The sequence below is a fragment of the Camponotus floridanus genome, unplaced genomic scaffold, assembly GCF_003227725.1.
Source record: "Camponotus floridanus strain SB8 unplaced genomic scaffold, Cflo_v7.5 scaffold134, whole genome shotgun sequence".
NCBI classification, from domain to species: Eukaryota; Metazoa; Arthropoda; class Insecta; order Hymenoptera; family Formicidae; genus Camponotus; species Camponotus floridanus.
Genome location: NW_020229253.1, coordinates 887,889 through 902,014, shown reverse-complemented (window position 1 = coordinate 902,014; position 14,126 = coordinate 887,889). Strand labels below are relative to the sequence as shown.

The window sequence follows — 14,126 nt, the reverse complement described above, 5'->3', positions numbered from 1 at the left end:
ATGTGGAATATATTGATGGAAATAAAAGATCTTGACTGCTTGTGTTTTAACATTGTCAAGAATTTAAAAATAAATAATAATAATACATATAAACAAGCAATATTTTATAACAATGTAAGTAGCATGAGAGCTTCTATCGATGATATAGATTCATTATAAAAAGAAGCATCTCTTGTGTGTGTCAAGACGACACGATTTACTACGAGTAGCGTGTAATTACTCTTTATAGAAATAATAATGGCAATGCAAGCATTATCAACATCATCATTATTATACCTATGATATGTACCGTAGCATGGATCTCAAATGGTAGCTGGACATTGTTAAAAATAAAAATAAATTAGTCATTGAACCATGGAGCTTATTTGTATGAAAATAATAGAAAAAACAGTAAAGAGCAATTAAGTCAACAAGGACTTTGAACTAACTGTATCGCATGTTGCAGGGCATCAGCGATATTCTGAAAAACAGGTACACCTTCGCGCGTTGCATAATCCGATAGGTACATTCTTCCTCGATTGTAATCTTTTCTGGCTTGTTCAGTCAACTAAATCAATTAAAGAAAGAAAATATATTACATTTTTATCGTAAAAAATTATCTTCATAAATGTCTTTATAAACGTTTTATATACCTATATACAGGGTGGATCAAAAATCTGGACACAGTCGAATATCTCGTATAGAATGCATTTTAGAACAAAATGATTTAGACAAAAGTTATAAGGATAAAAAAGATGTATTTAACTGTAACATCCATTTGACATTGAGTGACGTCGCCAAGCTTAGGGCAAAGTCAACTTGAATTTTTTAAATGGAATCCCCTATTTTTTATTGCATATTTTTATAGCTTACCTCGAGAGCTTTCCAAAACACTATAATCAAGTATTTCTTCATTGAATACTTTTCAAGTTACGAGGCTTGAAATAATTTTTTAATTTTACGTAACCCATAAAATATTTAGTAAAAAATTCATTTTTGGATTATTTTACCTTAATACTTTTATGTACAAAATAATGAGAGGAATCAATTGGTGTAAAGAAAACATACAGTTGTTTCGAAGAAAAAATATGGAATTGTTAATTGTAAATTACATATTTTTTCTTCGAAACAACTGTATGTTTTCTTTACACCAATTGATTCCTCTCATTATTTTGTACATAAAAGTATTAAGGTAAAATAATCCAAAAATGAATTTTTTACTAGATATTTTATGATTATTAGTGCGAATTTAACTTTTTGGACTTTAACTGTTTTTATTATAATTATTTGTCTTATTAATTTTTACTCTTTAATGTGCCTCTATTATATTACTGTTTCTACCATCTGAATTTTGGACACATTAATGGGTTTTGATTATTTTGATTTATTTCTGTACGATTATTAATTTTAAATATTTTGTGATTTTGACATCTATACTGTGTGGTTTTCCTTTGCCTAATTTGTACTCTCGATCATTAGAATTTTTCTCATAACCACCAATTTTGACAAATTATTTGATTTTGAATTAGATATTTTATGGTTTATGTAAAATTAAAAAATTACTTCAAGCCTCGTAACTTGAAAAGTATTCAATGAAGAAATACTTTATTATAGTGTTTTGGAAAGCTCTCGAGGTAAGCTACAAAAATATGCAATAAAAAATAGGGGGTTCGATTTAAAAAATTCAAGTTGACCTTGCCCTAAGCTTGGCGACGTCACTCAATGTCAAATGGATGTTACAGTTAAATACATCTTTTTAATCCTTACAACTTTTGTCTAAATCATTTTGTTCTAAAATGCATTCTATGTGAAATATTCGACTGTATCCAGACTTTTGGGACACTCTGTATATACAAGGTGAGGAAAAAATATTGAAACCTTTAAATTTTTCGAAAATTATACATTTTAGAAACAAATGTTTCAGACAAAAGTTGTAGGGTTTCAAGTAACGCATTATGTAGTAATATCAGTATAACCTTGAATAGCACCGTCAAGGTCACATAAAAATCAGTTCGAATTTTTTAAATGGAACCTCTTATTTTTTATTACACATTCTTATAGCTTGTTTCAAGAGCTTTCCAAAACACTATATTAAAGTGTTTTTTCATTGAGTACTTTTCGAGTTATGAGGCTTGAAATCATTTCTTAATTTTTCCTAAACCATAAAATATTTAATAAAATATTCATTTTTTTATTATCTCACCTTCATACTTTTATGCATAAGATAATGTGAAGAATCAATTGGTGCAAAGAAAAAACATAGATTTGAAGAAAAAATATTTTATTGTTTATGGTTTATGTAAAATTAAGAAATTATTTCGAGCCTTATAACTTGAAAAGTACTCACTGAAAAAATATTTTATTATCGTGTTTTGGAGCTCTTGAAACAAGCTACAAGAGTATATAATAAAAAGTAGGGGGTTCCATTTAAAAAATTCAAAGTGATTATTATGTGACCTTGACGGTGCTATTCAAGGTTATACTGATATTGCTACGTAATGCATTACTTGAAATCTTACAACTTTTGTCTGAAACATTTGTTTCTAAAATGCATAATTTTCGAAAAATTTAGAGGTTTCCATATTTTTTCCTCACCCTGTATATATATATATTCAAACATACTTGTTCACCAGACACAATCGTATCCTCGGGAAGAGTTTGGACACAAAGGACGAGCTTAGCGCGCAGTCCAATCAAATGAGCTGCCAACGCCATAATGGCGATGCCGCGCGAGTGCTGCGGCACTATCAGCAGGATCAGCCGCGAATTTTTCATCTTGTGTAATTCCTGCGGCAATATCCTTACATTGTACTCATTCAGGCTCGATCGATATAGAGACAATCTCATGGATCTGGAAAAGAATGAAAAGGAGATTATTGGTTACTATAGGATAGATGATTAGAAGTCGATACTCACTCTAACAGCGGCACTGCAGAAGATTCCAACCAAAACAGATCTTTATTGACCACACCGATATAAATATCTCTTTTCTCAGACTCTTGTGTGAAGGAATTGGTCCAGTCTAAAAAGATTCGAGTTTTGTTACAGATCTATACAAAATAAGCGAAATCAATTACGTGTTTAATCGTGATGTTCCATTTGAAAAGTGATAGAATAAAGGATTCGGAATAGAGGCATAGGAATTGTTATAGTAAGTGCCAGAAATCGCGAGGGAATTCGATCGAGAAATTAGAAATACCTAGAAAACGATTAAAGGGATGTACAATAGCTCGGCGCAGAAAATTTGAAGCCTTCCTACAAAATATATTCCATACTGAAGGTATCTCACTTTCGCAAGAAACGCCATTACTCTTCATCCGCGTCCACGACGTCTCGCTAGCCAGAGCGCAGAACTGCTCGAAATTGATTCGAAATTCTGTCGGATCGCCTTTCGCCGAAAATTCATCTATCAATGTCCTGTACATCTCTGTGCGACAAACGTGTTTGCAATTATTTTCTGTTTCATCAATCAATACACAAGTCAAATCTGATATATGAATATGTTACCGGATTTATTCACCATGTTGAGCAAATCCGAAAGAGGCATGTTGTTACACATTGTGTTTGTCTGCAACATTACCCAAGCCTGGAAATGAAGAATAAAAATATTGTCATCGGTAAATTTTTTAAACGTTATTTCTTGCATTACAAAAAATATGTATACATACTTCTCCCAATTTTACCGTATCGCTGTCATCAACGTTCATAGATTTGAAAATCTCTCGCAATGTTCTAAAACATAAACATGATTTCAAATGCATGATTTGCAAATGCTCTCTTTTATCCCATTTTGTTCACACACGCACACAATTAATTTCTCATAATCAACAGAAACTTACACTGTATCTGTCCCATTTTGGGTAAGCGAGATTCTTATAGGTCTAATGCCATCTTCAGTATATAAATCTGTACAATCCTGCACATTGATCTCTTCACGTAACATCTGTGCATATGTATAATATAAATGTATTAATTATTAGTTCTGCTATACAGGGTGTTTCAGGCCCGTACCATCCATTTAAAAACTAGAGAAGTGGTTATTTAAAAAAAGTAAAAATATTTTCTTTATAAATCGGGTGCTCTCTATTGAATGGTGATATTTTCAACTTCTTTCCGGCCGGAAATAGGCGATTCAGACCGAAAGTGCATTTTTTAAAAAATGGAACCTTCTATTTTTCATTGCATATTTTTGTAGCTTACCTCGAGAGCTTTCCAAAACATTATAATAAATTATTTTTCCATGAAATACTTTTCGAGTTATTAGGCTTGAAATCATTTCTTAATTTTATATCAATCATAAAATATCTTAGAAAATATTCATTTTTCGATTATCTTACCTTAATACTTTTATGTACAAAATAATGAGAGGAATGAATTGGTATAATGAAAACACATAGTTGTTTCTAAGAAAAAATATGTAATTTGCAATTAACAATTCCATATTTTTTCTTAAAAACAACTGTATGCTTTCTTTACACCAATTGATTCCTCTCATTATTTTGTACATAAAAGTATTAAGGTAAGATAATCGAAAAATGAATATTTTACAAGATATTTTACAAAATATTTTATGTAAAATTAAGAAATGATTTTCAGCTTCATAACTCGAAAAGTACTTCATGGAAAAATAATTTATTATAGTGTTTTGGAAAGCTCTCGAGGTAAGTTACAAGAATATGCAATGAAAAATAGAGGGTTCCATTTTAAAAAATGCACTTCCGGTCTGAATCGCCTATTTCTGGCCGGAACCAGAAGTTGAAAATATCACCATTCAATAGAGCGCACCCGATTTATAAAGAAAATGTATTTATTTTTTTGAAATAACCACTTCTCTAGTTTTCAAATGGATAGTACGGGTGATCTGAACATCCTGTTCAGATAATTTGCTCGTTACTTAGAGGCTATTACCTTGGATGTGCAATGAAGAGCAACTGAAACGCTCTCGAATATCGGTATCCTTTGCCTCTCCATTAGATACTGAAGTACCAGCAATCCATTCATCAAATCATGATATTCTCTAAAGAGTAAAGAAATGTGTAAGATGAGGAAAATATTGTAGTAGAACAAATGTTTTAGACTGATTAATCGCCGATTAACGTACTGCATGGAAACGGTCTCTCCGAGTATAGTCTGTCCCTGACGATACGGATAAATGACGAGGACCAGGGATTCACTGCGTGTAGCTGCCAGTTGAGCCGCTTCGATGATGCCCGCGCTATTGCGCGTCTGATTATCGATAACAAATAGCAACACCCGCGCCGTCTGCTTCGCCTCGTACTCCTGGGCTATTAGCTCAGGACCCCATTGCGACACTTGCTGCGATACAAAATTCATTTATATTATTTTTATTTATATTATTTTTTGTGAGCGAGGACAAAGAGATGATAGTGAGCAACCTACAGGATTGTAATAAGTAATTCCGAGATTCTGAAGGGTCGGAATTGCTATGTCTGACCTCCAGGTGGTTGGATTGCAAGACCCGCCCAAAAATACCTCATATGCCATCCTTTCTAAGTGATCGATTGATAAATAAATAATTGAAGAGAGACTTGCCGAGAAAATCTTATTTGATAACTTACTTGAACCAGTTTTGTGATTAGTGTCCTTTCCATTACCGTATAATGAACGAGATGCGTTCATAGGAACAGCTGCCGTTCTAAATATAAATAAGAATAAACATGTAATACGATAATTCCAGGATCTGCATGCTGATCCAGTATTATCACACTCGATACTATAATAGTGACTATTATATTTGTATGTATAAAATTTGATATTTAAAAGTATACAACTGATGTCTGTTCGTTCGACTATATATACTGTATATATCATTCTAATGCTTTGAAAGACGAATATGCTAATAATTGTTATCAAATAATTGTTAACAAGATTTATTGTTCAAGGTGATTGTAATAAACGTCTGCTAATTTTCATTAATGGTAAGAAAATGATCGTTGAGAGTTATCCTGAATCTGTGAATCATCCTGTACAGCAGAGAAGAGAGATGTTATCAATTACATATATATATAATCAGCAAATAAAATTTTATCAGAGTGTGGTAATAGGATACGCTAGATAGTAGCATCAATTATCATTTTTTTAGCTAAACATACTTCCAGATATCAAATAATTTTGCAACAATCGACATCGCATTGCGTTTCATCATTGCTTAAAAACATTCCCCTACTATAATCATAATCAAATGTTCAATACTTTTGCCTGAAACATACAGATCTCCGTTCATCCAATAATCGCGTATACGTAGAGAAAAAAAAAAACTGCGGATAATTTAGCTTACGAGAGAAAAGTGAAAATTTTTATTATACTGCACTAAGCGAATATGTAGTCTTTGAAAAAAACCTAGCAAAATTCTTGGCAAAATCAAACCTGTATAATATATTATAAAATTTTTGTTACCCTCGCTCGCACAGACGTGCCAGTTCTGTGGCAAATATACAGAATTCTTCTAACATTATACAGACACCGATACATTCAGGACAGTCCTCAGTGTCGCGCTGCAGCTTGTTGCGCAGCTGTAAACAGTTTAGGAACAACAGCATCACGTATATTTCTTGTATCTGGAATTAATCAAGCAGTTCCCTTTTATTCCTTTCAATTCTGCTGATTAAATGGGAGCTAAATACAAATATAAAGATTGTACTTACACAGGATACACAGCTGACTGTTGAATTTACATTTAGTTAAGATCTGCCGATAAATATTCCTCATCATTTAAAACTATACAATCGATTTAAATTCTTGCTTCCAGAAGTATGAATGTATCTATAAATTTCTCGATCTGGACTTTCATAGTTTCCTATGGAAAAAAAGTATGTGAGATAATAGCTTCTATTAAGAAAAATGTCAAGTATACAGTTTAAATATAAATTCACTTTTCATATAATGTAACAAATAATTAAGAGACTTCCCCTTTTATTCTATTTTAAATATAACAATTATACCAACCTCGACGACATTTTTGTTAGACATGCTAGCATGTTTACACCACCAAGAGAGTAACAGAGTCGAACTTCTTGTCTTTTCACATTAAAAGCTTTACCTGAGGATAAAACACAAAGAACTTTTAACAAACCTTGAATCTAAATATATTTGTGATTTAGCATTAGCAATACTAGAGGTGACATAAAACCCAATAACGGGTTTTTATCAAATCTGATTCTTACTCCATACCAATCATATGGTATGTCACGATTACTCACTAACATTCTCAAGAAATGTATACTGTCACGCAATCATGATTTCTCGTCATTTCCAATTACTAAATCGTTAAAATCGTATGATTCACTTGCAAAGTATTTCAAAAAGATACACGCATCGAAAAAAAAAGACAAAAGAAAGTCAAATGCGAAGCGTCTTGTCAACAAATCGCAGTCACAACAAATCGCGAGCGAGCTATCGTGCGCGCGCGCGCAGCGCACACACACACACACACACACACACACACACACGTGCGCGCGCACACATATACAGGGTGTCCCAAAACTCATAATCAATCTTTCAAAGACAGATTCCTGGGATCATCTGAAGACGATTTTTCCTCAACGAAAATCTCGAGGCACTAATAATTTTCGAATTATAAGTGATTGGAAATAAGGGGTTTTTAGTAAACTAAGCTTTGTAGAAATAAAATATTAACAAAGCCACATTCTTCGATTAATTTTAAATAGAGTTTACTTTAGTTGAGTTTTAATTTAAGGCTTAATTGCAAAGATATACGATGACAAAAATCGGGAACGTGCAAAAAATAATGGCCTTCATCGACATTTTCACTGAGGAAGAATCGTCTCCAAATGATCCCAGGAATCTGTCTTTGAAAGATTGATTATGAGTTTTGGGACACCCTGTATATATCTAGACACACACACACACACACCACGCAATCACCTTGTCCGCGTCGTTTCTTCTCTTACGAAAGCGCGGAATCGATCAGATTCGTAGAGTTTCATGCTAATATTCAAATGGTGTATGATTAAATCTTCATTCTGTCACAATATTACGTAAAATTGATGACACGTCTAATTTTTTTCTAGACGAAGTTTCATACATTCATGTATATTCGCTAGAGAAACAATTTGTCTTTCTCTCTCTCTTTCTCTTCCGTATCACTACACTGGAACTTTATCGAGACCCCGAGTTTAGAACTAGCGACTTTCTCTCTCTCTCCCTTCCTCTTATCGCCCTCGGGTTTATCATCCTTGTCGAAGAGAAGCGCGCAAAACAAGGAGCAAACACAGACTAAGTTTCCACCGAGAGTTCGAATCGGGTCAGAGTTGGGTCGGAATCGGGTCAGAGTCAAGTTGGAGTGAACTTTTTATGATGGGAACACCAATAAACCCTAGTCTGACCCAACTCTGACCCAACTCTGACCCGATTCGAACTCTCGGTGGAAAATCTTAATCGTACTAACCTTGATGAGGTTCGGTGGCGTTTGTATGCACAAAGGGCACACGGGAAAAAAGTTACGGTGTCGAGTGCATCCGATGCTCACTTTCTTTCTCTCCCTCTCTCTCTCTGTCATTCACTCACTCTACGTAGATCGTTTCTCTCGTGCGCGCGCGGAGAGCGCGTGGATAAACAACGCGCGAACGGGAAGAAAAATCAGCCCCACCACGCACTCCCGCTATTGCTCATACTTATTTATATATATAAACGTTATATTTAAAATAAAAGAGAGGCGCGCCGCGTATCGTACGCACACCGACCTGGAGAGGAGATGGCAAGAAAGGGCCGATCTTTCAATTACATCTTCGACTGGTGATTTGCGGCGAGCAATAATGACCAAGTTGAAGTCGAATTGCACGAAAATCTTGGCTGGAATTTCACTTGTAAAATGTATGTCAGTGAAAAATCTTAGCGTCTTATTCGCGATCCCTGACTGTGTACACGCGCCCACCGAAGCGAGTTTTGACAGTGAAAACACTAGAAACTCTATTCGTTGTCGTTTCCGATTTAATGTCGGGACAGCATGCGATTGAAACTCGCACAGGTCAGCGACGACGTGGGCGACATTTTATCGCTTGTTGTCTTTTCCGCGACGAAAAGGAGGTTGTGCGTGCGTGCGTGCGTGCGTGCGCGCGCACGCCCGTCCGTTATCTCCGCGCACCACGCACACTCTCCTCGCTGAACGGATTCAGGAGAATGACGTAAACCTCCAACAATGAAGCGTGATGTCACACACGGTCAGACGAAGTCGCATGCGCCGTCGCTTCGTGCGCATGCGCGCCTGCGAGGACCTTGAATTTCGTCGACGCTACTGTCAGTACGCGCGTCCAGCGGGTGTGCGCGCGCGCGCGCGCACGTGTAGCGGTGACGTCATCGTCCGTCTTCGCGATGAGGCGCGCGCCATGGTTCAAAAGATACTGCCGAGTCGATAAAAGCTATGACCGATGCGATCACGAGCGATTTTTTCGATCGATATCATCATACATAACGGACACCTTTTTTATTGTTTCACGCATGCGTGCGCGCGGGCATATTTGCGGGGAAACGATCGCGCGGATCAGTCGAGACGAAAGTGTCGCTCTTTTTTTTTTGCACTCCGGCTGACGTAAGCAAACACACGCGAGACTTTGACGCAAAAGCATTGCTGACTCGTTTTTATTATTGTTACATTATTTAGAATTGACTTAGATTATTTTAGAAAAAACTTAGGAAGCAAGAGAGACATTTTTAAGATTAGTTAAATATATTGAACGTATATTAGAGTTTTTTTTTAACATACTGTACGTAATCTTTATACGTACGTTCCGAAAAAAAAGTAATTTTTTAGATAATTTTATAAGGAAAAGTTTATATATATTTTACCATTCCAAATCCGATCTTAATAGCTCCTTGCCATTAATGATACTAAAATTTTTTAGTTATTACAGTTGATCTATTAGCTAATACTAATACACAATAATAATTAGACTCTTTTTTTTTGCACTCCGGCTGACGTAAGCAAACATACGCGAGACTTTGACGCAAAAGCATTGCTGACTCGTTTTTATTATTGTTACATTATTTAGAATTAACTTAGATTATTTTAGAAAAAACTTAGGAAGCCAGAAAAAAATTTTTAAGACTAGTTAAATATATTGAACGTATTAGAGTTTTTTTTTAACATACTGTACGTAATCTTTATACGTACGTTCCGAAAAGGAAGTAATTTTTTAGATAATTTTATAAGGAAAAGTTTATATATATTTTACCATTCCAAATCCGATCTTAATAGCTCCTTGCCATTAATGATACTAAAATTTTTCAGTTATTACAGTTGATCTATTAGCTAATACTAATACACAATAAATTTTAAAATAATAATTAGACTCTTCAAAAACCTCGAAATTTAAAAAAAATACTTATTTTTTTGTCAAACATTCTATACTTCTAAACTTATTGTCTAATTCCATAGACATAGTAATATTAGATCGAGTATGAGGCGCCAAGCCTAAGGTATAGATAGAAAAAGACGGAAAGTAGATGCTGTCCACCTTTCTCTTTCTAATAAGAGGAGAGTGGGGGTAAGAAAAAGTGAGGGGGAAAAGTGATTGTCCCTCTTTCGTATCCCACTCCGTCCTTGTTAGAGAAAGAAAAGTAGACAGGATTTACTTTCCTTCCTTTTCTACCTGAGTTTCAGTGCTTACAAAAGGACACGCTCGGTTTAATATTACTATGTCTGTATATGTCTAATTCTGAATTTATATTGTCAGCTGTTTATACAATGATATACATATTCTATATACAAATTCTTCTTCATAAAACCATATAAAAAATTATTTCTTTTTGGGGACATACTTGAAGAGGTTACTCTGTATTTTATGCTTGATTACTATAAGATACATCAATCGCAAAATAATTGCGTCCTACGTATCAAGTAGTTGATATTAAAGATGAGAAAGATATTGATAGTAAAGATGAGAAGTTGATATTAAAGATAAGAAAACGGTCAATAATACATAAATATTATATTTACAAATTTCATAAATATTCGGCATTAATAATATACTTGTAGCGAATAATTATCAAAATAATCGTCATGTAATTATTAGCCATGTAATCGATTGCGTTTTGAATATACTTAAAGTCTCGAAACGCAATTTATTTGCGCGAGTTTCAAATTCGAGCGATTGTCGCAAGTCACGGCGAAATTTCGTCGCCTTAAGAACGGTCGATGACATCAGTCCGGTCAGATTCGTCGTTAGATTTCACGCGCACTCAGATCGTCCTTAAGGTTCCTTTCCTTGCGTCTAAAAGAGCCTCCCCGCGAACGCTCGGTAAGCTTTTTAGAATGTGTCGAATGCGCGAGCGAAGTAAAAGGGAACCGGCCGGCCGCCGTGCACGACGTTTTTGATCAAATATGGTATGAGAGTTCGAGCGCGACATATTTGAGAATTCTCAAGTTTATGTCGTGCGTGAACATGGGCATTTATTTTTCGATCATTCATCGAATTCTTTCGGTCAAAAATGGATTTTAATTGATAAGAGAAAAATGTTTTATATGTTAATAACAACTAAGATATTTCAAAAGAAGTAAGGTTCTCTGTTTTATCACGGCTTTTATTTACAATTTATGCACAAGGATTGGATTTATTGTATTAAAATTGAAGTTAATGTCTGTTTTTTAATATAGTCTTTGAGAAAACTGATACACTTGTCCTTCGCATGAGTTTATTTTTATTTATTTATTTATTTATTTAAAAACGGAATAAATTATTTTGGTAACAAAAGAATAATTACATGATTAGTATTATAATAAGAATTACAAAGTTATAAATAAAGCAAATTAATAATAAAAAGGGAAAAGTATATTAAAAACAACTCTAATTTAATAAGAATAATGGAATAAGCAATTTCTAAATGAGTTGGATCGCATATTGAAAAAAATAATCTGAAAATTTATTAATGTATCATAATATGTACAAACGATTGAATGAGCGCGCGTTGCTGCTCTTGATGAAATAATGAATTAAATTTTAATAATAAAAGATTCTTAATAAAATTCTCTCGGAAAAGATCCTAACGTTTGAATCATTCTTCAAGCATTTTGTATTACTGCATCACATATATCAAGAAAATAATTTGAAGAAAAAGAGCTAGGCTTTTCTGCAGAAAATATTTTTCAAGATAATGCAGATATTATCGTACACATCGAATTTAGGAACGTTTGTAACCACTTGATTAGAACATTATGGAGCATTCTTCTTATTATACAATCTGATCTGGCTCCTTTCGATTTCCGTTTGTTTAAATCCCCCAAAAAAATCTTGAAGGAAGACGATTTCCAGATGATACAGAATGCTGTTCAAGAATAGTTTAAACATCAAGAGCAATTTTTTTCGAGAGAGAATCTTCAAACTCGCGTTAAGATGGAATAAGTATATCAATCTTGGCGAAGATTTGAATTGAAAAATAGTAATTATAACACAATAAATTCAATTTATGCATAAGTGATAAATAAAAGTTATAATAAAATAGGGAATCTTCTTTATCCTACTTTTTTATCAAGATTATGAGAGTTATTAACTTTTAAGATTACATTACATTACAAAACAAATATTTCTATGATAATGTTAGCATATTTTTTTATTTGTTCGCGACTTACAATTAGTTATTTCGTCGAGATGTTGAATATATTGACCAAACATCATTATTCCCAGGCTTTATTTTTTAAAAAGAGATCGGGGACTGTGAGTTTTGATATCGCACACGGTATGCAGATCAATAGAGATATCGAATTAGTTAATAATTCGAGATGAACTGGTCAAATTGAGCAACATATGTAAATTATTCTTTCGTTACACTTTGTCTTTCTTCTCTAAAATGTAAATGAATGTTGCTTTATCTCTAAATGTAGCAGATATATAAAAATTCAGTTAGGAATAACATCAGATTGATACAATATAGGAAGGAATTATTAATCGATTCGCAAAAATAACTAAACGTAAGACATACCTTAAGTAATTACAACACAGTATAAACAAAAACATACGATAAAAATTTCGTGGTAATGTCGAGAGATCGCGGAGGCGCGAATCGCGCGCCGATTGGCAAAATAATAGATTACTATAGAGTTCTAACTATAGAGGAGTTTTCATGGAGAAGTTGTGCGTGTGCGGCCTGTAAATTGACAGTTGGAAATATTTGATAAAAGAATAAGAGCATAAAGTTAAAAAATAAAAATGATTATAACAGTATATTAAAGTATAAATATTTGGGATCATAATTAGCGATGTAAATAGGAAAAACCAAACTATATTTTTTTTTCACAAATATGATTTTTTGTGAAAAAATATAATAAGCCTCTTTTTTCTCAAAATTTTAATTTCTTTCAGATATTTAATATTTTCATATATATTTTGAATATTGTGCCAATTGATTTTTCATTATTTTTAATTTTTTAAGTGGTAGATTTGAATTAACCAGCACTTTTAAATTTATCATATTTTAATTTTGATTGTATACTTGTGATTATAATTTTTAACTAGAAATAAATTCTTCAAAAACAAATCAAAATTGAATTTGAATAAATCTTTATAATATATACAAAATATGTATAATTTTTAAAAATATGCATTAATCATTATTTTAATATAATAAAAAATTAAAGTTTTTATATTTTTAATTTATTTTTTTGAAAGTAATTTTAATGGATTAATGAGATTTTTGTGATTTTGCGAAAATATAATAATATTAAACATGATATAATTCAGATAATTTTCAATGCATCCCAGGTAGCAAGCACACGTCATTCTGACATTTCAAATTGGTCATTCACTGACTAATCTTGACGTTACGAATTGACGTTTTTATGACGTAAAAGTGACGGTCTAATGTCTCAGATTGTTGAAGTCATGAAATGTACCGCATTTTGACGTAAAATGTATCATATTTTGACGTCTTTTTCTTAGCATAATAAAGTACTTAATAACGTTGTTGAATAAAACAGATTAACTGATTCGAGAGCATCATTAAACATAATTATAACCATTCCATTTTTCATAAGAATCTTGGATCGATTAAACTGCTTTATTCGAAAACGCAAATATGATAAGAAAATAGGTCAAAAGTTTTATATTTGTTATTATTATTTTATTTAAATGTAAATAAAAACTTACATTTAATATCATATAAAATTTTAACAAATA

The 14,126-nt window shown here is 32.9% G+C and overlaps 1 protein-coding gene across 7 annotated transcripts; it reads right to left on the bottom strand.

Moving 5' to 3' along the window:
• Positions 1 to 181: 181 nt before the first annotated feature.
• On the bottom strand, positions 182 to 9,334 carry LOC105256705 (hypothetical protein). Of its 7 annotated transcripts, none has more exons than XM_011266863.3 (15): positions 8,703 to 9,334; positions 6,946 to 7,039; positions 6,645 to 6,796; positions 6,397 to 6,557; positions 5,559 to 5,635; positions 5,380 to 5,489; positions 5,081 to 5,295; positions 4,888 to 4,996; positions 3,819 to 3,922; positions 3,648 to 3,711; positions 3,487 to 3,565; positions 3,179 to 3,406; positions 2,896 to 3,001; positions 2,602 to 2,830; positions 182 to 547 (listed from the first exon to the last, which is right to left on the bottom strand). In XM_011266863.3, exons 4-15 carry the CDS (start codon positions 6,537 to 6,539, stop codon positions 407 to 409), a joined length of 1,605 nt encoding a protein of 534 aa, XP_011265165.1. In that variant the 5' UTR covers positions 6,540 to 6,557; positions 6,645 to 6,796; positions 6,946 to 7,039; positions 8,703 to 9,334; the 3' UTR covers positions 182 to 406. The 7 variants fall into 7 exon arrangements, with proteins under 7 accessions (XP_011265165.1, XP_019884758.1, XP_011265164.1 ...); XM_020029199.2 differs by having other exon boundaries at positions 3,269 to 3,406; positions 8,703 to 9,333; XM_011266862.3 differs by lacking the exon at positions 8,703 to 9,334 and adding an exon at positions 8,408 to 8,672.
• Between the last annotated feature and the right edge of the window lie 4,792 nt (positions 9,335 to 14,126).

Excerpts from the sequence above, each read along its gene's own strand:
- LOC105256705 (XM_011266863.3), bottom strand. The coding sequence starts at position 6,539 with ATGCTGTTGTTCCTAAACTGTTTACAGCTGCGCAACAAGCTGCAGCGC. Across the intron at positions 5,490-5,558 it reads TAATCACAAAACTGGTTCAA|AAAGGATGGCATATGAGGTA; the intron begins GTAAGTTATCAA and ends TCGATCACTTAG. Across the intron at positions 3,566-3,647 it reads ATACGGTAAAATTGGGAGAA|GCTTGGGTAATGTTGCAGAC; the intron begins GTATGTATACAT and ends CTTCATTTCCAG.